We start from the raw sequence: 23,523 nt of genomic DNA on the forward strand, positions 1-23,523 counted from the left end.
GCTGGCATCTTAAGTTTTTATCTCAAGCACTCAGCTGCCGTCCTCTCTAGTCATTAATAGGAAAGAAACAGCAAGGAATTAAATTTTTTTTTTTTTTGCTGAGGAAGACTGGCCCTGAGCTAACATCCATGCCCCTCTTCCTCTGCTTTATATGTGGGACGCCTGCCACAGCATGGCTTGCTAAGTGGTACCATGTTCGCACCTGGGATCCGAACGGGCAAACCCAGGGCCGCCAAAGCAAAGGTGCAAACTTAACCGCTGTGCCACCAGGCTGGTCCCCAGCAAGGGATTTTTAAAAAATCTGTTTTTCAACATCAAGAAAGTTTGGTTCTCCTGAAAAGGCCAGAAGAAATGAGGCTGATTCACATTTTACTCAAGTGACCCCAAGAGAAACCAAGTTTCTGGGAAGAACCAAAAGCGAGGCAAGGTCTGTTTACCAGCAAACTCAGTGAGATGACATCGTGTGGGGCCACAGGCAGCCTGCAAGCTGAACCTCCGAAGTGGCATCTGTGCCCTGGGTGTTTGGGGCGCGTCCCCGCAGGTCACGGCGGGAGCCAGGCCTGTTTGTGCAGCTCCTGCAGGCGCGCCCAGCCTCCTCCGAGCCGAGCCCCGCCCGGGCCGAGCTGTGTGCGCAGCGGGGTAGATGGGACAGAGAGAAAGTGAGGTGTTTAAACGCTCGGAAATCATCTTCTAATTTAGGAACCGAACTGCAAGGTATCTTTCTCCCTTAATGGCTTGAGCTGGGAATCTGGATTTTGACCCTCTTCTCTTGCCAGGCCCCCAAAACGTCTTCAGGCATCAACAGAGGGCAAGGGTGAGGCTTCAGGGCGGCAGTGCCATCCCGGTCTGGAACCCGAGGACTCAGACCCAGAGCCCCTCCCGGCCTCTGTCGACTCCAGCTTCTGCCGGCTGTCATCGCCCGTCGTCGCCGCTGTTGCACGGTCGTTATTAAGCACTTTAACACTTGCACAAGGAGTGTGCAACTCTCCAGTGACGCTCCACCCCGCATCGCTGTCGGAGGAGAGCTGCAATTGTTCTCCCTGTTTTGCACACGAGAAAATGAAGGGCTGGGTGAGTGCACCAGTTCAGGAGCAAAACTGAGTCAGCCCGAGGAGATGGCGGCCGGGGAGGGAACGGGAGGCGCTGAGTCCAGCCCGGGGAAGAAGGGCTCTCGGCGCTGCATGCGGACGTGGGCTTGATTCCCGGAGAGGTGATTGAGGAATGCATGTGTGTCTGCATGTGTGTGTGTCTGTGTGTGTCTGCATGTGTGTGTTTCTGTGTGTGTGTCCGTGTGTGTGTTTCCGTGTGTGTGTCTGCGTATGTGTGTGTCCGTGTGTGTGTTTCCGTGTGTGTCTGTCTGCGTATGTGTGTGTCCGTGTGGGTGTTTCCGTGTGTGTCTGTCTGTCTGTGTGTGTGTGTCTGTGTGTGTCTGTGTGTGTGGTGTTTGGTGAGTTGGTCTGTGGGTGTTTTTGTCTTCGTTTATTTCTGTGTCTGTCTCTGTGCTTGTGTGTGTGTATGTGTATCTGTGTGTCTGTGCTTCTGTGTGTCTGTCTGTGACAGACGCAGGTGTGACAGGAGGACAGAGGACAGGAGGGGGGTGATTGGGGTGGAGCAGGAGCTCGAGCTGAGGGAGCTAAGGACGGCAGGGCTGGGGGCCCCTTAGAATCGCCTGTTCCGTGTTAAGATCCTGTTGTTAACTTTGGGGGATGTGATACGAGCTTAGTGATTTCGTTTTTTAAAATAGCGATTATCATGTATTTACTAGTGAAATGACAAGAGTCCTGTAATTTGCTGTAAACTACTCCAGCAAAGAAAGAACAAGTTGAGCGGAATGAATAAAAAGTAACTCGGCAAAATGCGGATGATTGTTGAAGGTGGTTGCCCAGGAGTTAATTATACAATTCTATTTTTGCATATGTTTGAAATTTTCCATAATAAAATTTGAAAATACGTATATATACCAGTCACTGCAAACTAGCATTCTGTAGGTCAAATACCACTCATAAAAATCTTTATAAAAATTGAACTAGTTGCCAATATTTAAAAACGGGAGGTTGGGGGCCGGCCCGGTGGCACAGCAGTTAAGTGAGCACATTCATCTTCGGCAGCCCGGGGTTCAGATCCCGGGTGCAGACATGGCACTGCTTGTCAAACCATGCTATGGTAGGCGTCCCACATATAAAGTAGAGGAGGGGCTGGCCCCGTGGCCGAGTGGTTAAGTTCGCGCGCTCCGCGGCAGGCGACCCAGTGTTTCGTTGGTTCGAATCCTGGGCGCGGACATGGCACTGCTCATCAGACCACACTGAGGCAGCGTCCCACATGCCACAACTAGAAGAACCCACAACGAAGAATATACAACTATGTACCGGGGGCTTTGGGGAGAAAAAGGAAATAATAAAATCTTTAAAAAAAAAAAAAAAAGTAGAGGAAGATGGGCATGTATGTTAGCTCAAGGCCAGTCTTCCTCAGCAAAAAGAGGAGGATTGGCAGCAGATGTTAGCTCAGGGCTAATCTTCCTCAAAAAAAAAAAAAAAAAGGGGAGATTGCATATAAAAATCCGGATTTCCAGCTTTTCTTGAAAAAACAGAAGCTCCAGCGACTCTGCTCCCATACCTGCTTCTGGCAGCAGGGCTGGAAAGCCTCCCCTTTAAATGGGCCTTTGCTCTCAGTTTGCCACAGTCCCCACCATTCCCTATTACTCCCGACACGAAGACTGTTTATCATCCTCTCAAGTCATTGTTTCTCTCAGTAGAAACAAGAGGAAAGCGAACAAGTTCTCTTGAAGCAAAGACTGCTTTTTGCCATCCAAGTGTCCAACCTCCACTTCTTTCTTACTAATAGAAACTTCTACGCTATTTGGGGTGGCAATATACAAAAGTCACGTTTCCCAGCTTCTCTTAAACCTGAGAGTGCCTCTGTGTTTCTCAGTCAGGGGCAGTTTTGTCCCCAGAGGACCTCTGGCAACGCCTGGAGACTGGTTTTGGTTGTCACAACTGGGGAGAGGGAGCACTACTGACACCTAGTGGGTAGAGACGGGGATGCTGCTAAACAGCCTACAGTGCACAAGACGCCCTCCCACGGCAAAGAATTATTCAGTCCAAAACGTCTCTGGTGCTGAGGTTGAGTGGCCAACGCATTGTAAGTAGAACTTGGTGCTGGGGCTTCCGAGAAAGCCCTTTGGTGCCCTGCCATTTTCCTTCATATTCCCTGCAATGCAAAAATGATGGCTGGAGCTCAAGTAGCCATTTTGTGACCTTGAGGAGGGAAGTTCTGCGCTAGAGAGGAAAGGAAACAGAATCCTGAACAACATCATGACACCTGCCCCTGGGAATGCTGACCTCAAGCCTGGTTCTACGTGGAAGAAATAAATCTCTAATTTGTTTAAGCCACTGGAGCCGAGTCTTTGCTACTGTCAGCCAGTCAGAAGCACAGTTTAAATACTGTGTCTCTGTGCTTTGTTCTCTGTGCTAGTGGGGAAAGGAAAGACAGACGAAGAGGGCCACATGTTTAAAGAGAAAAGGAGAAGGCATATTTTTTTGCGGCAGTGACCCAGCCCACTTCCCCCATTTATGTCACTTCGTGGCCCCTGCAGGCACTCGGGTTTGCAACTCCTGGACTGGTCCAACCCCCTCACCAAAAAGATGGGGCGCTGAGGCCCTCGGCAGTTAATGATGACTGGGGGCTAATCCACAGCATGGTCCTTCTCTCCTCACGTTTCTGAGAAGCCAAGACCCGTGCGGTGGTGAAGAACGTGGTTTCTGAAGCCAGACTGCCTTGGTTCAGACACTGGTGCTGCCATTTACTAGCTCTGTGACTTTAGCAGTGCGCTTAACCTCTCTGGTCCTCAGTTTCACATCTACAAAATAGAGATGACGATAAAGGCACCCATCGCCCAGGACTGTTAAGAGGACTCATATCAGCCAGGGTCCCAGTGGGGGGCGTTTCATCGATGGATTATTGCTGAGGACTATTTATAAGGTGGCATTTAGGGGACCCACAGATGCTGCAACACCCCAGGGCTAGTGCCAGAGGGAGTGTCATCACCACCAGGCAGTAACGGGGCATTCGGACCCCTAGATAGTCCTAGCGGAGGTGTTATCACCGTAGGCCTGAAGGGGCAAAGACGGAAGGAGGGCTGCAGGAATAAGTACCCAGACCTGCTCTGCTCCCTTCCTCTTAACTCCCGCCACTGTCTCTCATTGATTAAATCCAATCAGGAGCCAGAGGGCAAGAGAGCCCTTTGCTGCTGTCCACATAGGTCACAGAGCAGCATGGAGAAGGCTGCAGGAGGAGGGGGCTGGGGACCAGAGCTTGCATCCCCTGCTGTGACTGTCAGCTTCTGGGTCGTGCCACTGGGAGGAACAGAGGTGACTTCTCCCTCCCCTTTTCCTGTTTCCACTTGCAGGAAGGAATATGGATACGATGGCAGGAGCTAAAGCAGCCCTTTTAGACCACAAAGTGGAAGCCACCTGTTGAGGACGTCAAGCAACAAGACAGCCAGAGTCTGAATCCCAGATGACGTGGAACCACCACAGCCCACTGGACACGAACCCTTGGGCTGTTCCATGGAGACGCTTAAACTTTTATTTTGTTCAAGATAGTTATTTTCGCTTTTATGACAGCAGCTGCACTGATATCCTGACCAATACAAGATTTAAAACAGATTTTAGAACTATTTAGAACAGATTTTGGAACTATTTTAGGCCGAGCTTTTTAAAACAAGCATCAGTGACTGGAAAGTTAGACTCTGCTCAAAAATACTGTTAAGGACTCTGCTCTCCAGGGAGATTGAACAGCAAGCATACAGTAAGGAGCAGTGTTTGGTGAGAAGAAACTCAACGTCTAAAACCCCCCTGGAACTGAGATGTTTGGTAAGCCAAGCTCCCGGTCAGCATCCCGGCCACGCCAAGCTCACAGGGGATGCAGCAACCTGCTTCCTAGTAGCCGCCACACAAATCCTGAGATGAACTCTGATTGGACCAACTTGTACCACATGCCCTTCCCTGAACCAATCATGGTGGCCGTTGTGCTTTGGCTGCTCTGATTGGCTGGTGCTAAGTCCCTTGCTTGTTGTCGGGCTGGGGTGTCACAGGAACACCCTGGACAGAGAGAACTTATGGAAGGGGTGGTTCCCACGGAAAGGCAGGGTGCCTGGCACAGAAGAGCATGCAATCGATGCAGGAGGCCCCTGAATTAGCCAGCATCCTTCAAACTCACGGGATGAAAAGAAAGAAAATTTAGAAAATAGCATAAAGCATCGGGGGTCCCGGGGGGGAGTTGCTGTGGGATTTCCCATCAGCCGCTCTGCACAATTTCTTTTTGGCAAATGAAAGTATTGAGCCCGGCTAGCTCTTCCTGCCAACGTTCAACAAGCGTGACTATCCCCAGAAAGTAACTCAACAAATCCCAGCAAGAGATGCCCCCGGCTGGAGACGGAAAGGACATTTCCAAAGCTACCGATGACGTCCTCTGTGTTTCGGTAATTTTCTGTGAAACACAGCAAAGGAGTTCATTTGAAATAAAGGGGGCAGTTATGTACCAAAGGGTGGGGTGGGGGGGTGGCTTGTTAATGCCACGGGAGAGATGCTTCTGCCCAGCGAGAGGAGTCGTCTGCATTATTTCAGGCGTGCTGTTTACTGGAAGGACAGCATGTGCCACTCTGTTCTTTTGGGGAGTTCTAAAAGAGGACTGTTTACCCTTGCAGCTAGTTGCTATCTCAGTTTGGAAACCCCCAAAGGCAGAGCTTGTACCTTAGTTTGGGTTTCTCCAGAGGTGGGCCCTGAGACAAAGATTCGAGGACGAATAATTTATTAGGAAGGCGAATGACATACCAGTAGGGAAGAGGAAAGCGAGCCAGCAGAGGGAGGACAACAAAATCAAGCAAGTTATCAGGACGGTTACTACTGTGGGCAGCTGGAGCCGCCCGGTGTGGAGCACGCCTCTCAGAGGGACCCTGCTTGATGGACCAGAGGGCTGGGGTGTTTGTACTCAGCCTCCTTGTGCGATGGTTGACAGCTGCTGGGCAGAAGGGAGGGAGCATGAATTCTCCAGCGCCTCTAGCCTGCTTGACTCCAACAGCCAGGAAAAAGCCCAAACTCATGCAGAAGGAGGTAGGTGCCGGCCCCCAGAAGTTGGATGAAGCTGGGCAAATGGAAAACCCGAGGGGCACAGACGGCGACCGCTACTCCTCAGGGGTGAGCCGTCTAGGTGGGAGACGATCCCAGGGAGAACGAGTGGGAAAGCGAGCTTGGGGAGGGAGGACCGCCAAGAAAGGGGGGGTCCTTGAGCTGGTTACCTTTGTGGGCACCTGGGGCTCAGTGCCAGTGGGCACCTCTGGGCGATGGTGTGGTGTACACTTCAGTATTGTCCCCCGAAGTGGTGAGGAAGCTGGGACATTTACGCACAACCCCTGTCTCTCGATGGTTGAAGGTTGTGTGTAGGGCCACCAGCCCCCAGGCACTTCCCTCGTGACCTGCTACGCGCACACAGAGCACGCGGGTGCTGGACAGCGATGCAGATGCTGGAGGTCGGAAACCACACACACGTGTAGAGCTGTCCACCAGCCGCAGGCCGTCCTCTGGGATGGGCCGAAGGGGCCGACAGTGGCACCGATGCTGGCCAGGAAACTCAAGAGAAGGAGGAAAAGGGGAAGAAAGTACAAAAGTAACATTTACAAACTGCGGGGCATTTGATATCCATTAGCACATTTAATCTTGTTTTTATAATTCCTGTTTTGTTTTGTTTTGTTTTTGAGGAAGATTAGCCCTGAGCTAACATCTGTCACCAATCCTCCTCTTTTTGCTGAGGAAGACTAGCCCTGAGCTAATATCATGCACATCTTCCTCTACTTTATATGTGGGACGCCTACCACAGACGGCATGGCTTGATGAGCAGTGTGTAGGTCTGCACTCGGGGTCTGAACCGGCGAACCCCAGGCCGCCGAAGCAGAACATGCGAACTTAACTGCTGCGCCACTGGGCTGGCCTGGCCCCTATGATTCCTGTTTTACAGATGAGAAAACAGGGCTTCAGAGAGCGAATGTGACTTGCTCTGGGTTAGGTGGTAATTGTTGAGTGGCAGTGCTGGACTTCCTGCTCAGGTTTCCTCTACAAAGATGATGTCCTCCCTCTCTCTCTCTCTCTCTCTCTCTCTCTCTCTCTCTCTCTGTCTTTCTCATACATCTATTTTTTCCCCAAAACATGTTTAGAGAGGTATCAAGACAGAAGTTAAGAGAAGTCTGCTGGTGTCCTCAAAGTTAAAAGGTGCTTTACGAAAGATGGTTTTCATTGGCACTTTCATTCAGTCAACACACTTATTAAGCACCTACTGTATGCAACACATAGAGAATATGACAGACAAAATCCTTGCCCCTTAGAGTTCATATTAGAGCAGGGAAAAGAGACATTACACAACTACCTGCACACAGGAGAGGCAAGGGGGGCGTGGATCTCACAATGGGGAAGTGAGATGCGCGAGCAAGGCCGCCAACCAAGGGCCATTCCTTGACCGCAGCTGTGATGCAGGGGTCTCAGCTCAGCCCTGTTGACACTTTGGGCTGGGTTTTTCTGTCGTGGAGACTGTTTTGTGCATCATAAGATGTTCAATCTTACAAAACTGGACACTAAGAAGGGTAAATCTTACTGTAGGTGCATTATGTCTTAAAAAAGAGTGAAAAACAATATTTCGGAGGACTCGACAGTAGCGCTACCAGCTGCACATTTGGGGGGAAATCAAGCTTGGTGAGAACTCTGAAGCGAATCTTGACCCCAGAGGGGACCTGTGTAACAGCGAGTGAGAGCCTGGGACCCTTACCCTCACACAGACCTGTGAGCAGCTGGGAGAATGTTAGAGAAACGTAGATGTTTGGTGTTGGGTGTGAGGAATGACTGTTTTCCAGCACGTTACAAAGGATTGTTCCCAACAGGTCAAGGCAAGCGCAGTCGGGGCACCCTGCTGGCCCTCACCCCTGGCTCTGCGAGCTTGGCTCACGGGTGGACCAACCTTGCCAAAAGAGGCAGAAACTCAGCTGGCAAAAAAGAATCCTTTTTGTTCAAACTGCATCATCTTCAGATTGCGGACGTGCTGCGTCTCGATTCTATTTCAGACGCTCTGTAGGTCTCCCTTCAATGTGTCATTGTAACCCGGTCTCCAGTGCGGGAGCCTGACACGCAGTTAAGATTCAGGCAGACCTTCAAAGTCATGTGTGGCCTGTCCAAACCCCAAAGTGAATTGGGATTTCATTGTTTTAAATGAGACACTTTGGTGCCAATAATGATACAAGCCAGTGAGTCAATGCCCCCTTTCGATTTCAAAACTGCGGTTTTCAGCTTATGGCTGGTGGGGACTTCCGAGAAGGCACAACGCTAACAATGGAACAAACAACTTAAAAAAGATGGCGCCACAACAGAGGCCTCGACTGACGTCTGTATGTTCACACGAGTCCAGATAAACCCAATACTATTGGTATTTGTAAGCGGAGCCATAAAGGGCGGGGCCAGCCCATGTCCTGAGGAAGTCCCTTCATCCCTCTGAGCACCAGCTTCCTCATTTCTAAAGTGGAGATGGTAACGGGACCTGCCTCACAGGCGGGTTGTGAGGATGAGTAAGAGACAGTGTGTAAAATGTTCAGTCAGCTGACCCGTTAGTTTCCTATGGCCGCTCCCAAAAATTATCACAAACTCAGCGGCTTAAAGCAACACGAAGTCATTACCTTACAGTTCTGGAGGTCACAAGTCCAGAAGTGGGTCTTACGGAGCTAGAATCCGGGTTTCAGCAGACCTGCATCCCTCCCAGAGGCTCTAGGGGAGAATCTGCTCCCTGTTTTCCAGCTTCTAGAGGCCGAATTGCTTGGCTCATGTCACATCCTCCATCTTCAAAGCCAACAGCGTGGCATCATCTGCTCCCTCTCTGGCCCTGCTTCCTTACTCGCATCACCTTTCCTGACTTTGACCCTCCCGCCTCTCTCTTACGAGGACCCTTGTGGTTACACTGGGCTTACTGGATGGTCCAGGTTCATCTCCCCACCTCAAGATCCTTACCCTAATCACACCCGCAAAGTCCCTCTTGTCGCCTAAAGTACCATATTTATAAGTTCAAAGGATGAGGGTATAGACATCTCTGTGGGGGCTATTATTCTGTCTACTTTAAGTGGCTATTAATAGAATTATTAGTGTAGTTTTCTGTGGCAATGTAGAATAACGATGATGACATAATGGTAAAGGGAAAAAAAAGATGCTCTTGAACTGCTGTATGAAAAGCGTCCATAGGAAAGAAATCTGGGAGAATACACCCCAAAATGCTAATAGTGACTGTGATTGGGGTTAAATCCGTGTGACCAGGGTGGTGTTACATTTCTCCATTTTTTACAGCACTTTTGTATTACTTTTATAATAACAATACTTTAATTAAAATAGTAAATATGAAAATAGAAGTAATTACATACGTATGTTATATTTATATATTATTCTGGCTATCAGGTGATGCATGACAAACCACCTCAGAATTTAGTGCCTTAAAAACAACAGTCTCTTGTGGTCAATCCCAGTTCTGTGGGTTCGGTGGGCTCAGCTGCGCGGTTCTCACTTGGGGTCTGCGGCAGTTGCAGGCCGTGGGCCGCAGGGTTGACATCACCTTGACTTGGCCTAGGTGCCCAAGATGGCGCCTCAGTGCTCGTCCACTGGAGTAGCCGGGAATTCTTTTCATGGCGGCTCAGGGCTACACAGCAGGAAGCCCAGAACTCGGGGAGCATCCCTTCCACCATGTTCTGTTGGTCAAAGGTCAAGGCCAGGCCAGATTCAAGGAGGTGGAAGAGTTGACGCCACATCTGAAGGGAAGGAATTGATGACAGTCATCTTCCAAGTCCAGCTAAGGCGTCCCTCCCTCTTCCTCTGCCCGCCTCTCCCCACGCCACCCCCGAGGACGCCTGCCCCCCTGCGTCACTCTGGGGTACCTCCCTCTCATTCTTTGGCGGGAGTGTCACTGAGGAAGTGTGTCACAGTTTTGTGGGTTTTCAGTTAAGACGTGAAACGTGTCCCCTCCGGCAGCACCAAGAGCTTAACCTTCTTAGAGAAGTTGAGGTGGGCTTTTCTGTATGGTTTTGCTTGTTTAACAGCCCTTCCCACTTCCCGTGCCAGGATCCCAAGCTTCCTGGAGGGGAACTACTGGTCAACCACGGGGCCTTGCACTCTCTAGCCTGCGAGTGGGCAAGGGACCCAGGCCAAGCCAAACAAACCCTCTCTGAAACTTGAATCTTGAACAGAGTGACAAAAATTTCTGAAAAACAGTTTGCAGTGGACACTGTGGGTGACTCCTCACAGCTGTCCCCCGGGTGCAAGGAGGGCTGATCAGTCCAAGCCAGGGCTGCCCGCCTCTGCACGGCCGACCTTCTGCAACAGATAATTGTCTGTAGAGTGTGAATGGGGGAGGAGCTCTCCTGGGCATTGTGGGATATTCAGCAGCATCCCTGACTTCCACACCTGAGATGCCATTCACACCCGTCTGGTTGCGATACCTAGAAAAGTGTCCCAACACTGCCAATGTCCTCTGAAGGCCAAAATCCTCTCGCTGCCTCTGCTGATGACTGGTTCAGGGGTGAACAGGCCCAAGCCAGTTTGGCCAAGGAGATGCCAGGATAGATTTTCTGGGAGCTTCTGGCAGTAACACTTCCTTGGCCTTAGCAGAGAGTCAGGGAAAGTCACTTTCTCTCTTTCTTCCCCACTGGATGTTAATGATTTTGTAGCCTGATTACAGCTGGCAGCCACTTTGCAGCCACCGAGGGACCCTGCTTCTAGATGAAGCCAACATGTGGATGACAGAGGGAAGAAAGAGAGAAAATCTGGGTTCTCAAAGACATTCCTGAACCTCTGAGTCAATGCACCTGGGAGCTGCCCCACCTCCCAGCTCCCTCACTGCTAAGCCAGTTTGAGTTGAGTTTTCTGTTACTAGCAACCGAAGCATCCTAAGGGACACCTCATCAGGGCTGAGGACAACACTAACCAGTTCATGCAACCCAGATTCCCCAGGGCATCCTGTTTGCGGTCCTTTCCAAACTTGCTTCTGGAGCTTTCTGTCTCCATTCTATAGTGTCTTGCTTCCTTCTCACAAATTCTTCCTCTGTTCCTGGTGGCCAGAACTGATTTTGTGATTTGCAGTGAGAGGATTCTGTCACAGGCACGTGTCACTTAACGACTGGGACATGTTCTCAGAAATGCGTCCTCAGGTGATTCCATCATCATGCGAACACCGTAGAGTGAACTCACAGGAACCTAGACGGTCTAGCCTACCACACGCTCAAACTACATAGGACTAATCTTATGAGACCGCCACTGTATACGTGGTCCATTGTTGCCCGAAATGTCACTATGTGGTGCACGACTGTCCCTCAGTTGACTAATTTCAGCCAAAAAACCCCAACATCCCCCAGCCATCATACCACTACCATGGGCTACCTTCGAACCTGTTTGCTCAGTACGACTGACTCACCTGGCGTTTCACGACGTGCTGCTCCTGAGACCCACAAGAAAGACTGAGCCTCAGGGGGACAGGTCGACGGGAAAATCAACACAGCAAACATTCCAGTAAGTTCTAAAGGCAGCACGGCATGGAGGGGTCATGCCAGCGGCAGCCCGGGGCGGTCGCCCCAGTGGAGCTGAGGACGCTGGACCCAGCAGGAGATGAGCAGCAGGTGAAAGGGCGAAGAGGAGAGCAGGATTCCGAGGCCCGAGGGGCGAGGCGCCGCCAACTCGCTCTGGGACCCCAGGGAGCTCTTCTCCCTCGGCGCCTCAGTGGCCTCTTCTGTCAAATGAGCATCTAGTAACCCCTCAGGGCTGATGTGCTTCTTGAGATGACACACGTCTCACCGGTTTAGCGAGATGTCTTAACTCGCCGAGGTGTAACCTCGAAATCATTTTATTTTTATAATAACTACTATCAAATACTCATCGTTGAAACCTCCTTTTCCCTCTGGGTGATATAAAAACACCCGAGTAGTGGAGGGATTGGTAGCAGGGCTCCCGCAGAGCGCTCCCCGTGCGCCAGGCGCCGCTCTGAACACCTCGCCCTTGGACTCACCGGCTCATCACAGGGACCTGATGAGGGAGAAATCTATGTTCTCCCCGGTTCCATAGAAACAGAGAAACAGGAAGTTCAGGAATGTGCCCAGACATGCTGCCTCGACCTACCTCTCTCTGATTCCGTAATTTGTCAGACTGTCTCCTTTCAGCTCTGAAGACTCAGAGCTCCTCAGATTAAAATGTCAGTCTCAACAAGTGAGTCACGACTCCACCAACACGGTTGGATCTCACGGTCACGGTGTTGACCCAAGAAGGCTGCCATGAGAGCACCAGTGCTTGACCCCGCTCACGTGAAGGTCAGAGACAGGCGAAACGAATCCAGGCTGTCAGCCATCAGGACGGTGGTAGTCCTTGAGGAGGGCAAATGACGAGAAGGGGTACAAGGTGTCTTTCTGGGCGGCTGCTGGAGCTCTGTACCTTGATCTGGATGCTGGTTACGTGAGTATGTCCAGTTTGTGGAAATTCTTTAAGCTATTTACTTAAGGACATGTACATTTTTCTGAATATCTGCTGTAGGTCAATAAAAATTTACTTGAAAAAACTTCAGTCTCAGATTTGATTCAAAATTCTTCCACATCCCCCCCCTCCATTCCCCATTCAGGCCTGACTCTGGCTCTAGGGGGTTGGAGCTGGGGGGCGGGGTGGGCGTGGGGTGCCGATCTGCTGAAGTGGCTCTCCCCAGCTGCTGGGCGACCTCTGAACCTGGACTGAGTGACTCAGAGGGCCGGAGGCCCCTAGCATCGCCTTATTCTGTATGTAAAGCCCCTGCTGCAAAGCCGGTGCAGTAGGGGCCCCCAGTTGCAATCGGCATCTTTTTGACGTCTTGAGGACTAGCAGTTGGGACGTGCTGCTGTTTGCAAGATGCCCAAAGTCCGTGGAGTCATAGCCAGTCGAAGAAGACGCCTCTACGCGAAGCCTTTCGGTTAGAGAGAAGGAAAGGCCAGAAGTCTGCAGCCTCAGGCCGAGGTCCTTCGGAAGCCAACTCTGAGACGAGAGTGCGAGTACAAGGCCCCCAGTTGGGAGGCAGTCTCAGGAAGCACCCGTTCAGGTGGGGAGTGACACAGGGAAAGGGAGGGGTGTCCATGAGCAGGTTGTCACTTGGGCAAGAGGGGCTCACTCCCCTTGGGGACCTCTGGGAGACCGTGAAGCGCACGCCTCTGAGGTGGCCCGCCTGAGGAGCAAGGAGCCGAGCTGCTCATCCGGCAGCCTCCACGTGTGCTTGGTGGAGGGCTGCTTCTGAAGTCACGGCCCCCCAGCGCTCCCGGCCAGGCCCCAGGGTGAGCCCAGCCCACTCTGTGGCCGGAGAAAGCTCTCAGCCAGAGAGCTGCGGCCGGACACGGGGGGCTGAGGGGGTGCGGGCAGCAGGACGGGTGAATGCCCGTCCCCAGACCTCTTGTTCTGTAGGGTAAGTGACCTCTGATCTGCTTACGCTGCTGATTGTCAGACTGTTACTCGCAGCCGAAAGCATTCCTAAGTGCTACGTGCAGAGGAAGGGAAGCTGGAGAGTGGACCACAGCAGCAAGGCAGAGCCAGAGGAGAGAGTGAGGGCCAGGGGGCCGGGACAAGGCACTCGGGTTTCTCAGAAAATACTGTCGCGGGGGGGGGGGGGGGCCTCCATTGTCAGCGGCTTCGGACAATGGGAATTAGACTGCGCTGACTGCTTACTGGATGACCCCTCTGAAGGGCGAAGAACTTGGACATACTTGTTTGATAGAGACAGAAAGAGACAGGGACCTGGGGAGAGGGAGACAGACGGAGCGGAAGGCAGGAGAGGGGCTGAGGCACAGGCAGAGATGGAGACAGAGCTGAAGAGGCAGCGGGAGCTAAAGAAACGGGAAAACGCGCACACCAAACCGAAACAGTGCCCGTTGGGAGCGGGCAGGACAGAAGAGCATGCCTTCTCGCTTTCATGGGCACTTTTCAAGATTTCTTCATTAATTGTGTATTCCTTTTGTGATTAGGAGAAGAATTGCGAGACATAAAAATGTCCCACTGCCAATGCCAGAAGTTCCAGCTCTGAGCGGAGGTAATGCCCACTTTGAATTCTTCTCTCCGTAGTTCTTCCATGTTTCTTGAAATGATTTACCTACAAACACACTTTCCTTATTCTCTCCTTCCTTCTTTCTTCCTTTCTTTCTTTCTTTTTTTTTTTTTTTGAGAAGACCTGGGTCAGAGCTAACTCAGCGCTCAATGGGAGCGGAGGCTGACCGCGGGTGGATTAAGAGCAATGCAAGGAGAGAAGGATTAGAAGCTGCTTTGGAACTGAGAACTGGATTGACTTCTTCCCGGGTCTATCTCGGCAAGCAGCGTCTTGTCCTAGAGTAATGTAGGACGGCATGGGAGGGAAATGGGCTCTGTTTAGGGAGGTGATAAAATTAAGTTTGGATGATTCACCCTTTCATATATTCATTCAACAAACATTCAAGGAGCATCTCCTCTTGCCCAGGGCCCGAGTTACCCTGGGGATAAACGAAGATGAGTACTACACAGCCCGCGCCTGTGAGGGGCACCTCGCCAGCTGAGAGACTCACACGAGGATTGCTGAGGCCAACACAGGAAGACGGGTCCACGCTGCCACAGAGGCGTGCACGAAGGCTGAAGTTCTGCTTTCGCCCCACCCAGATAGAGATCTCGCTCCCAAAATGAAGAAGTAAGGAGAGACGAGAAGGACCGTGGTGACAAGCTGATGCTGGTGCTTTCCAGAAGACCATGACTTCCAAAGCAACCGGTGTTCTGGGGAAGGAACGTGGCTGAATTTGAGACCCGCGGGGAAGAAGGAAGGCAGAGGCTGAAGACAAAGGCAGCGTATCAGCACGCCTTCGGCCGCATGGAACAAAAAACCCAACCCAAAGTGGCTTCAACAGTAAAAATGTTTATGATCTTTACGAAGAAATCCAGAGCTGGGTGGTTCCAGGGCCGGTTCCACACTCAACAATGTTGCCAAGGACCCAGGTGCTCTCGGGGCACGTTTCCTCCCGTGTGTCTCTTACAAGAGGGGACGCCTTTCCCAGGAGCTCCCGGGCAGACTCTGCTTCACGTCCCCTTGGCGGGAATTGTGTCACACGTCCAAACTCTAACCGCAGAGGTGACTTCGAGAAGGGACAGCTCACTGTCCCAGGCTCCATTAGAACGGGTGAGCCAAGAAGAAGGCGGAAGGATATGATGAATAACCAAAAGTATTGGCCTCAGAGGGGAATTAACACTCACGGGGCACTGTTTCTGACCCTAGTTGTCCCCAAAATTTCCAGCTTCCTCTTTAATATCTGACTAATTATAGAGCCCCATGACTCTAAGAAGACCAGACTTTGTCAGGTTCTTTCTGCAGGGTGTTACTCAGAAGGAGGGATGTCCACGTGTCCATGGACCACCCGTGTGGCTGCTGGGCAGCTGCAGTGAGCCGTGCGTCTCTGGACTCCTACTGCCCTTGTCTGCCGCCTCTTCACTGCTGGCAGCACACGCTGCTCCTGTCTCCAACACCATCTTGACCTGGAGGTGGTACCCAGCCCTCTCCCTTGACAGCCCCAAAAACATGGCCCAGTTAATGAGAATACAGGTTTGATTACTATAACTGAGACTCCAGCTAGCAGTGGCTTACACAAGGCAGAAGCTAATTTTGGACAATCAAAATGATGCCTCTAAGCAACAGGATGACGGACACGTGCGCGTCAGCTGAGATCAGTCCTTCTTATGTCCCTCTCGTCTAACAGTCCTTGTGTGATCAGTCTGGGGATGACGGGGCAGGCCCACGGGGTCCAGGTCCCAGGCTCCTTCTATCTTGTTCTTTTCCATGCCTTCCAGGTTGCCCTTGTTTGCACAGTTCAAATTGGAGCCCACTGTGTCCCATTCCAGGCAGCAGGATAGAGGAAAAGGTGAAAGAAAGAACTGCCCCCACCCCCTGCCCAATCCCCTGGGCATTTGAAGGCATGATTGAGAAGTAGACCACGTCACTTCCACCCACATCTGATTGGCCGGCATCTAGTCCACGGCAACTCTAGCTGCGATGGAAGCTGGGAAATGTAGCCTTTAGCTGGGAAGCCACGTGCACGGCTATAATCCTATTTCTACGAAAGAAGAGGAGAATTGATATTGGGGACATTACTATCTTACCCAAAAGCTAAGACGAGCCCATAGCAGGGAACGAAAGTTTACTGAGCCCTTGGCGATAACAGGTGGGAATTACAATGCAGAAAAGGAAAATGCAAAATGAAGTTGTAAACAGCCTGGAGCCCACGAGCCTGCATTGGGCTGTGGTCGTCACCCTCCTTTCTCGCCAGCCTGCCGCCGTGTTGTGGGAGCCAGCCTACCTCCCACGGAGGGGGGCTTCCTAACCCTTTCTCTTCAGAATTTAGCGCCCTCTCTTCCTCACCTACCCCAGCTACAGGCAGTGGGAACATCCATTCTTCAGAGGAAAGCTCCGTCCACTGTGTGGGTCCCCGTGGCCCAGGGGAGGCCAGTGTGAGAGTCGTAAGCACACTCCCCCCGCAAGTCTGGGTGCCTCTGCTTTGGGTCACTCCACGGGTGGGTCCTCTCTGTGGGTCTCCCTCCCGCACAAGGGGAAGAACCGTTCAGGCCAGCCCCTCCCTCTCTGCACAGTTGGGTCTCCAATGGAACACCATGTCTATCTCCAAATACAAAAACTACCGGAGCAAATTCTTCACCCAAAAGACACACATCTCTTCCAAGGACTACCAGGAACGCTTCTAGCTAAAGCTTAGAACTTAATTTCTTTTCTCTAAGGCCACTGTCCTGCTACAGATGCTCAACTTATAGACATTATGCCATCAGTGCTGTGTGACAGTGGACAAGTTACATAACCACTCTGTTTCCTCATCTATGAAATGAGGCTATGACAGACCTCACAGGGTTGTTGGGAAGATCTAGAGAGATAATGGAGGTAAAGCGCTGGCTTAGCACAGAGCCTGGCTCACAGTCAACGCCCTACACATGTAGCTGTTACAATTATCGTTACTAAACAGTAGTGAACAACTCAATATGGGGAATTTGTATTTGGATAAGGTCACTTATCCAGTCATTTTTAGGACTTATAAGGTCACTTTTAGAACTTCCCCCAAGAGCAGTGGCTCCTCCCAGAATAAAGGAGGAAGACCATTTCCATCTCCAAAGACAGCAACTGCTCCTCACCCACTTCAAGAACTTGAAAGTCTGGACCTCACCTCCAGAACCGGCTGCATGATTTGCGAGGCCCAGTGCAAAACGAACATGCAGGGCCCCTCGTTCAAAAATATTAAGAATTTCAAGACAGCGGCGGCAGAGCACTAAGCCAGGTGCAGGCGCTGCTGAGCGTGGGGCCCTGCGCCACCGCGCAGATTGCACACGTGCCCAAGAGCCGGCCCTGCTCACCTCCGCCAGCAGGACAAACACTGGAGTTGCAAAGCAGCGGCTGCAGTGCACGCTGTGAAAACGCCTGGAGGCACTCGGCAGGCTGCTTTCTCCACTCAGCGACCTACCCAATATTAATAACAACAGCCACGTTATCTGGTCCTTGCCGTGAACTAGAGACCCGGCTGCGACACTCTCTCGTCCACCTGTCACATCCTGCCTTCACGTGAAAGGTGGGAAGGCAAGCATCAGAGAGGGTGAGAAACTTGTCCAAGGTCACACAAGCTCAGGTCAGCCAGATGCCGGGACCTGCGCCCAGAACCACCACGTGCGTGACAACAGTGTCCCCCCCGCCTCCAACCCTCTAAACTGAAGGGCATTGCAGGGACCTCCGGAACCCTCCCAGACCCTGCGGCGAGGAAAGCATGGGGCCAGGTCTAGTTTCCATCCCTGGGTCTAACTTCCCTCCTCGAACCTTCCTCTATGCCTCTGAGCGTCTTTTCTCAGAACCCACGTGACCCCAGTTCCCCGCGAGCGCCGTCTCCTCCCCCCACTGGGCAGTCACCCCTGCGGGACAGACAGCTCTGGATTACATTTACGTATCCATTTTTAAAGGCTTGGAGTAAAGTCTAGAATATTTTCTGGGGGTGGAGGGTGCGGTAGGCTTCCTAAGGCTGGGGAAGAACCCAGTGAGGACGTGAGCGAGGAGCTTCTGGGCTGCTAACCTTCCTGTGAGTTCTGAAACAGTGCAGAATTCATGTATCTTGATCAAATTTCAGAACCGGAAGCAGCATCTAAAGCTAAACTGAGTTCCAATTCTGGCTCTACCATTTCTTAGCTGTGTGACCACGGGCAAGTTATTTAACCTTTCTGTGCCTCAGTTCAAATGGGGAATAATAATAGTGCAGGCTTCACCGTGTTGTTGTAAGTAATAATTATGATCACTATTATTATCTCTTCATTGTTATTATTATTTGTTCAGAGCTCATGGGAGTTCTTGGAGAGACTGTGTAGCATCATGGCTGAGAGTAAAGATGCTGAAACCAAACTGCCTATATCTAAATCCCACTTCCCTACTTATAGCTGTGTGACCTTGGTTAAGAAATTGACCTCTCTGGGCCTCAGTTTCTTCATTTGCCAATGTTTCCCTTGGACAGAGAGATGGCAGGTGAGACTCAACTGGACCAATGACATTCAAGGCCAGGACTTCTGCTGGGACCACCAGGGAAAAGAAGCCCTCTTTCCATCAGGGTTGCTGAGCTGGCAGGATGTGAGCCTGGGATGGCTGGGGCCATCCTGGTTACCTCGGGAGGAGAGCCTGCCTGAGATAAATCTAAAGAGGGGGAAGCAGATAAGCGAGCTAGAGAGACAGAGTCGTGATGACATTGTTGGAGCCCCTGGATGCGGCTGTGCCTGAAGCAAGCCCTCTTTGGACTTCCCAGTTTCATGAGGCAGCAAATTCCCCATTTTGTGAAAGCCACTTTCAGTCGGGTTTTTCTCACTGGAAACCATCTGGGCTGACACCAGGAGGTTAAGCAACTTGCCCGAGGCCTGAAAGCTAACAAGTAGCAGACGCAGGCTTTAGGAGCTTCTGCCCGCTGTGCCCAGGCCAGCATCCTGCATCTGGATGCTCCCGGATTTCACCTCCCTCTCCTCTCTGAGCAGCCGTGTTCTCATCGGCAACGTGGGTAACAGCAGGCTCGCAGGGCTGCTGGGAAACGTGAAACACGAGATAACACTGGGCTGAGTGCTGCTAGTGGCCAGCGGCCGAACTCTGCGCATCCTGTCTCCGGCGCTGTGGGCCCGGGCCCGGCCCCCGGGGAATGACCCATCCCAGGGAAGGTCTTTGGCTGACCCCAAATCAGCCAGCAGTCAAGGCGCCCAAACTGTTAGGAGAGCATGTGCGAATCTGAGAGGGACGGGCCACTTCCTTTCCCGGCCCTGTGTCCTCCCTGGTGCACAGAGGGAGCTGGGTGACCCTGAGGACCCCGGAGCTCCGAGTCCACGAGGTGGAAAGAAGTGCTGTCAACTTGCTTTCTGGAACCTTCCAAGGACTCTTGGGCTCATCTGGGAATGACCCGTAGCTCGAGGAAGACAGCACTGAAGCAAATCAACTTGTCTCTTTTCTTCATGAAGTTCATGTTTAGCGATGGAGATAAGCACAGAACACAGACACATGACCTAGCACCACGTGGTGCCAGGAAGGAGAAGGGGTGTCCTCGAACAGCCGCTGAGTGCTAAGAAGAGAAGGGAGCGAGGGATGGGGCTCTGTGGAGCAGGAGGCGTCAGGAGCGGCCTCCTGGAGGAAGCGACCGTTCATCGGGGACAGTCGGGTCTCGCTCTGCATCCCCAGCCCTCAGCACGTGCCGTCTCCCAGAAAAGAGCCCGGGCCAGATTTTAGCGGGAAACTTGCTGATGCTGCTAGCTTAGGAGTCGATTATCCATTGGAGCCTTGGTAAACAGCCATCCCTCTCCACTGACAACGCTTTTGGACATTTTTAAAAGTTTAATGGGTCATTGATTTCTTCCATTAGCCAAATCCATGAAGGGAAGGCCCGAGAAGCCACGTGGGACCATCCTCGGGCAGGCCTGCCAGGAAAAGGTTTCAGCTGTCACGACACACTTTGTTTACTCTCTAACCAGCCATCACTGAAAGATGCCCAGTCGCCACCATCACGTCTGGGGGGTTCCAGGCCTCGGCAAGGAGCTAGCAGAGCCCTCCCCACGAAAGCTGAGCCTCAGAGAGCGGTGGAAGATCCAGCACCTTGGGTCCCTCCACCAGGCCAAATACCAGGCGCTTGGGACACGAACAAGAAGTCGAGGTCCCTGCCCTCATGGAACATTACGGGGGGGGGGGGGGGGGCAGGAGAAGGAAGCAAGCTGGCAAACAATTGAGCAGGGGAATTTTAGACAAAGATGAGTGTGACGATGTAAGAAACAAGGTCTGTGGTAGAGAGTGACTCGGGGCTATTTTAGAAAGGGTGGCGAGAGAAGACCTGTCTGCAGAAGTGACATTTGATCTGAGACCTAAAGGGTGAGAAGATCTGCAAGAAGAGTGGTCCAGGCAGAAAGGACAGCTGGTGCAAAGGTCCTGAGGTAGAAACTAGCTCAATATATTAGAGGACTGGGCTGGAGTGGAATGCAAGAAGAGGAGAGAGTTTGAGGAGGTGCCAGGGGCCACACGGGTCTTGTGGGCAAGGGTTAGGACTTATTTGGGTTTCATTCTAAAAAGCATGGGAAACTATTGGAGGGTTTTACAAAGAAGAGTTTCATGACCCAATTATTAAAATCTCTCTCTGGCTGCTGCTATGTGAAGAATTTACCCTCTGCCACTGTAGTAAGTTGAGTGGGGGCAGCCAAGAAAGATACGTCCAAGTCTTCACCCTCAGAACCTGGAAGATGACCTTATTCAGAAAAAGGGTCTTCGCAGATGTAATTAATTTAAGGATCTCAAAATGAGATCATCTTGGATCACCTGGGATTGACAAATCATCCTGGATCAGGGTGGGTCCCGAATCCAATGACAGGTATCCTTATAAGAGGGAGGCAGACGGAGATCAGACAGCTGCAAGAGGAAAAGACACAGAGAAGAAAATCCCGGGAAGATGGAGACAGAGCCTGGAGTGATGCTGCCACCGCCCCCAGGAGCTGGAAGAGGCAGAAAGGAGTCCCCCCCAACAGCCTTCAGAGGGAGTGTGGCCCTGCCGACACCTTATTTCAGACTTCTGGCTGCCAGAACTTCAAAAATAAATGTCTGCTGTTCTAAGCCACCACATTTGTGGGGATTTGTTACGCCAGACCTGGGAAACCAATACAGCCACGAAACAGCCCAAACTGGAACCCTGCTCGAGCCTCTGCGGCCCCCTGCACCCCCCTACAAGATCCTGTGCATAGCTTCGGCCCCACTCAAACGCTGCCCCAGTCACTGGGTGGCAATCCCTGCAGGCCTGAGGGCCACTTGGGCTCCAGACAGGCATTTGATTTATTTACTTACTTAGCCCAGCCCTCGGGGACAGGAATGAACCAGGCCTGTTCTCTGTCCCCCTGAGGAGCTCCCAGTTCTGTGAGTTCAGATGGACGAGCACTGAGATAAACAAGGGCAGGAAGAATATGTGAGCCTGGAGAGAGACGTAGACCAAGACTGGAACTGGGCAGCCTCCAAGCGTAGGGTTCCCAAACTTGTCCCCAGAAGGGGCACCCGTGAGGAACCACCCTCCCTCACAGTTTCTAAAGACGTTGTCTATCAAACCAATTGCATTTATTCAATAAGAACTTATTTACCTCTCCATTGGCTATTATTTGAAGGTACATAACAATGAGGGCTAATACGTATTGATACACTGACGGTACTAAAAGCATTATATATACCCGGTCACTCTTCACATTGCCCCTGCGGGGTGGGTAATTTTATTAGCCTCATTTTACAAAGGAGGGAACAGAGGCAGAGAGAGGTTAGGTAATTTGCCCAGGGTTGCACAGCTAGTATTTAGCAGAGCTGGAATTTGGACCCGGGAAGCCTGTCTGCAAAGCAAGCGACCCCCTGGAGACTGGGTTAGATGCTGGCCTCCACACCAATGTGCAACGCTACTCCGGACGAGTGATTTTTGCCTCTCTGCGCCTCGGTTTCCTCATCTATAAAATGGGAATAACAAAGGTGCCTATGTTGTAGGGTTGTTGTAGAGATTAAATGGGAATGTGTACTTGGAATGCGAGGCACCGTGCCTGCCACAAGCGCTCAGGAAGGAGCTGGGATCAACCAGTGACCCCAGGCAGCTGCTCTGGGCAGGCCTGAGACGGGAACGGTGTTCAGCCGTCTAGGTTTCCTGACCCCAAGGAGTTCGCGGTCTCCATCCACATAACGTGCCCGGCCCGGAGCTGGACGGATTAAAGCAGAACCGCAGCAAGGCATCCCCGCCAGCCCTCCTTGCATGTGCTTCGAGGACCCCAGGTACAGAAGTAACTGGGTTGCTGGTGAAAAAGACAGATTCCTGGTATCCGAATCCTTCGGAGATGGGTCCAGAAATCTGCGTGATTCAACACACTCATGCACCACGGAATCTGTGCTCCACTGAGTACAGTCTGAGCAGGATTTCCTTGCAACTTTGGGAAATATTGAAAACCATTCCAAGACTCGAATCGATTCTATCCTACAGCGCCCAGGACAGGAGTCCCACGAGGGAAATCTTGCGTTTCCGACGAGGACAGTACCCTCGGGGCGTGGCGGGCCCTCCCCAGCAGCCTGGTGAATCACGGAGGTCTGGGTTTCAGGAGAAAAGGGCAGACGTCTAACCAGAGGCGGGAGGCAGGAAGTGGAGCGGGCAGCCCTCCGCCCAGACTCCGGCACGGAGCCCTGAGGCCGGGGCCGTGCTGCTGCTGCTGAAAGACGCAGGACCACTTCAGGGTCACCCTGCGACTCAACCGGCCGCGTCCAGGCTCGAACCCGAGCTCCGCAGGGGCTTCGCGAACCCACGCGCCGTGGGCGGGGCTCCGGGCGTCGCCTAGGCAACGGCGCGCCACGCCCAAGCCGGGAGCCGGGCGCGGAGGAGGGAGCGCACGCTGCAGGAGCTCTCGCGGGGCTCGGGCTCCTTCCCCGCAAGCACCGCCCCTAGGCCCCGCCCCGCGGAAGTTCTTGCCGCCATTCTCGAGCGCTGATTGGCCCTCCCGCTTGGGGGGCGGGGCCCGTGGCAGCGCGGTGCGTACTTCCGGCTGCCGGTTGACATGAAGAAGCAGCGGCGTCTAGGGCGGCGGTAGCGGCGGGAGCGGCGACGCGGTGGGGCTCGGGGCTGCGAGGGCGACGCGGCCTGGAGCGGCGGACGGCGCAGCGGGCCCAGGAGGAGGCGCGGCGGCCGCCCTGGCCCGTCATGGAGATGGAAAAGGAGTTCGAGCAGATCGACAAGGCCGGGAGCTGGGCGGCCATTTACCAGGTGCGGGCGCGCCCCTCGCCTAGGCCGCGGCAGCCTCCCGAGACCCCGGGCCGCCCTGCCTCCGGGCCGCCCCCACCCCGGCCCGGCTGCGCGAGGGGTCGACCCGACGGCGGCAGAGGCCGGCCGCCTCCCTCTTTGTCCCCCGGCGGGCCCGCGTCTCTCCCGGGCCTCGCAGCCCCCCGCCCCCG

At 52.7% G+C, this 23,523-nt stretch overlaps 1 protein-coding gene and 2 long non-coding RNA genes across 5 annotated transcripts in view; 2 read left to right on the forward strand and 1 right to left on the reverse strand.

The window, feature by feature from the left end:
• Nucleotides 1-638: 638 nt before the first annotated feature.
• Nucleotides 639-21,006, forward strand: LOC124248964 (uncharacterized). Of its 2 annotated transcripts, XR_006891205.1 has the most exons (4): nucleotides 639-1,071; nucleotides 4,406-6,110; nucleotides 14,033-14,097; nucleotides 14,518-21,006. It is a non-coding gene; the product is annotated as an uncharacterized LOC124248964 (long non-coding RNA). The 2 variants fall into 2 exon arrangements; XR_006891204.1 differs by lacking the exons at nucleotides 14,033-14,097; nucleotides 14,518-21,006 and having other exon boundaries at nucleotides 4,406-6,655.
• Nucleotides 8,390-12,582, reverse strand: LOC124248966 (uncharacterized). The gene is made up of 2 exons (XR_006891206.1): nucleotides 11,482-12,582; nucleotides 8,390-9,823 (listed from the first exon to the last, which is right to left on the reverse strand). It is a non-coding gene; the product is annotated as an uncharacterized LOC124248966 (long non-coding RNA).
• A 2,134-nt stretch (nucleotides 21,007-23,140) lies between the features above and the next one.
• Nucleotides 23,141-23,523, forward strand: part of PTPN1 (protein tyrosine phosphatase non-receptor type 1) — a 59,120-nt gene continuing 58,737 nt past the window's right edge. Inside the window, exon 1 of one of the 2 annotated variants that reach the window (XM_046678742.1) lies at nucleotides 23,141-23,335. In XM_046678742.1, coding sequence (XP_046534698.1) covers nucleotides 23,273-23,335 — 63 coding nt within the window. In that variant the 5' untranslated portion in view covers nucleotides 23,141-23,272. The remainder of the gene's footprint in view (nucleotides 23,336-23,523) is intronic. The other variant, XM_046678744.1, reaches the window with a different exon arrangement.

This window comes from Equus quagga, chromosome 12 (assembly GCF_021613505.1).
Source record: "Equus quagga isolate Etosha38 chromosome 12, UCLA_HA_Equagga_1.0, whole genome shotgun sequence".
Lineage (NCBI taxonomy): Eukaryota > Metazoa > Chordata > Mammalia > Perissodactyla > Equidae > Equus > Equus quagga.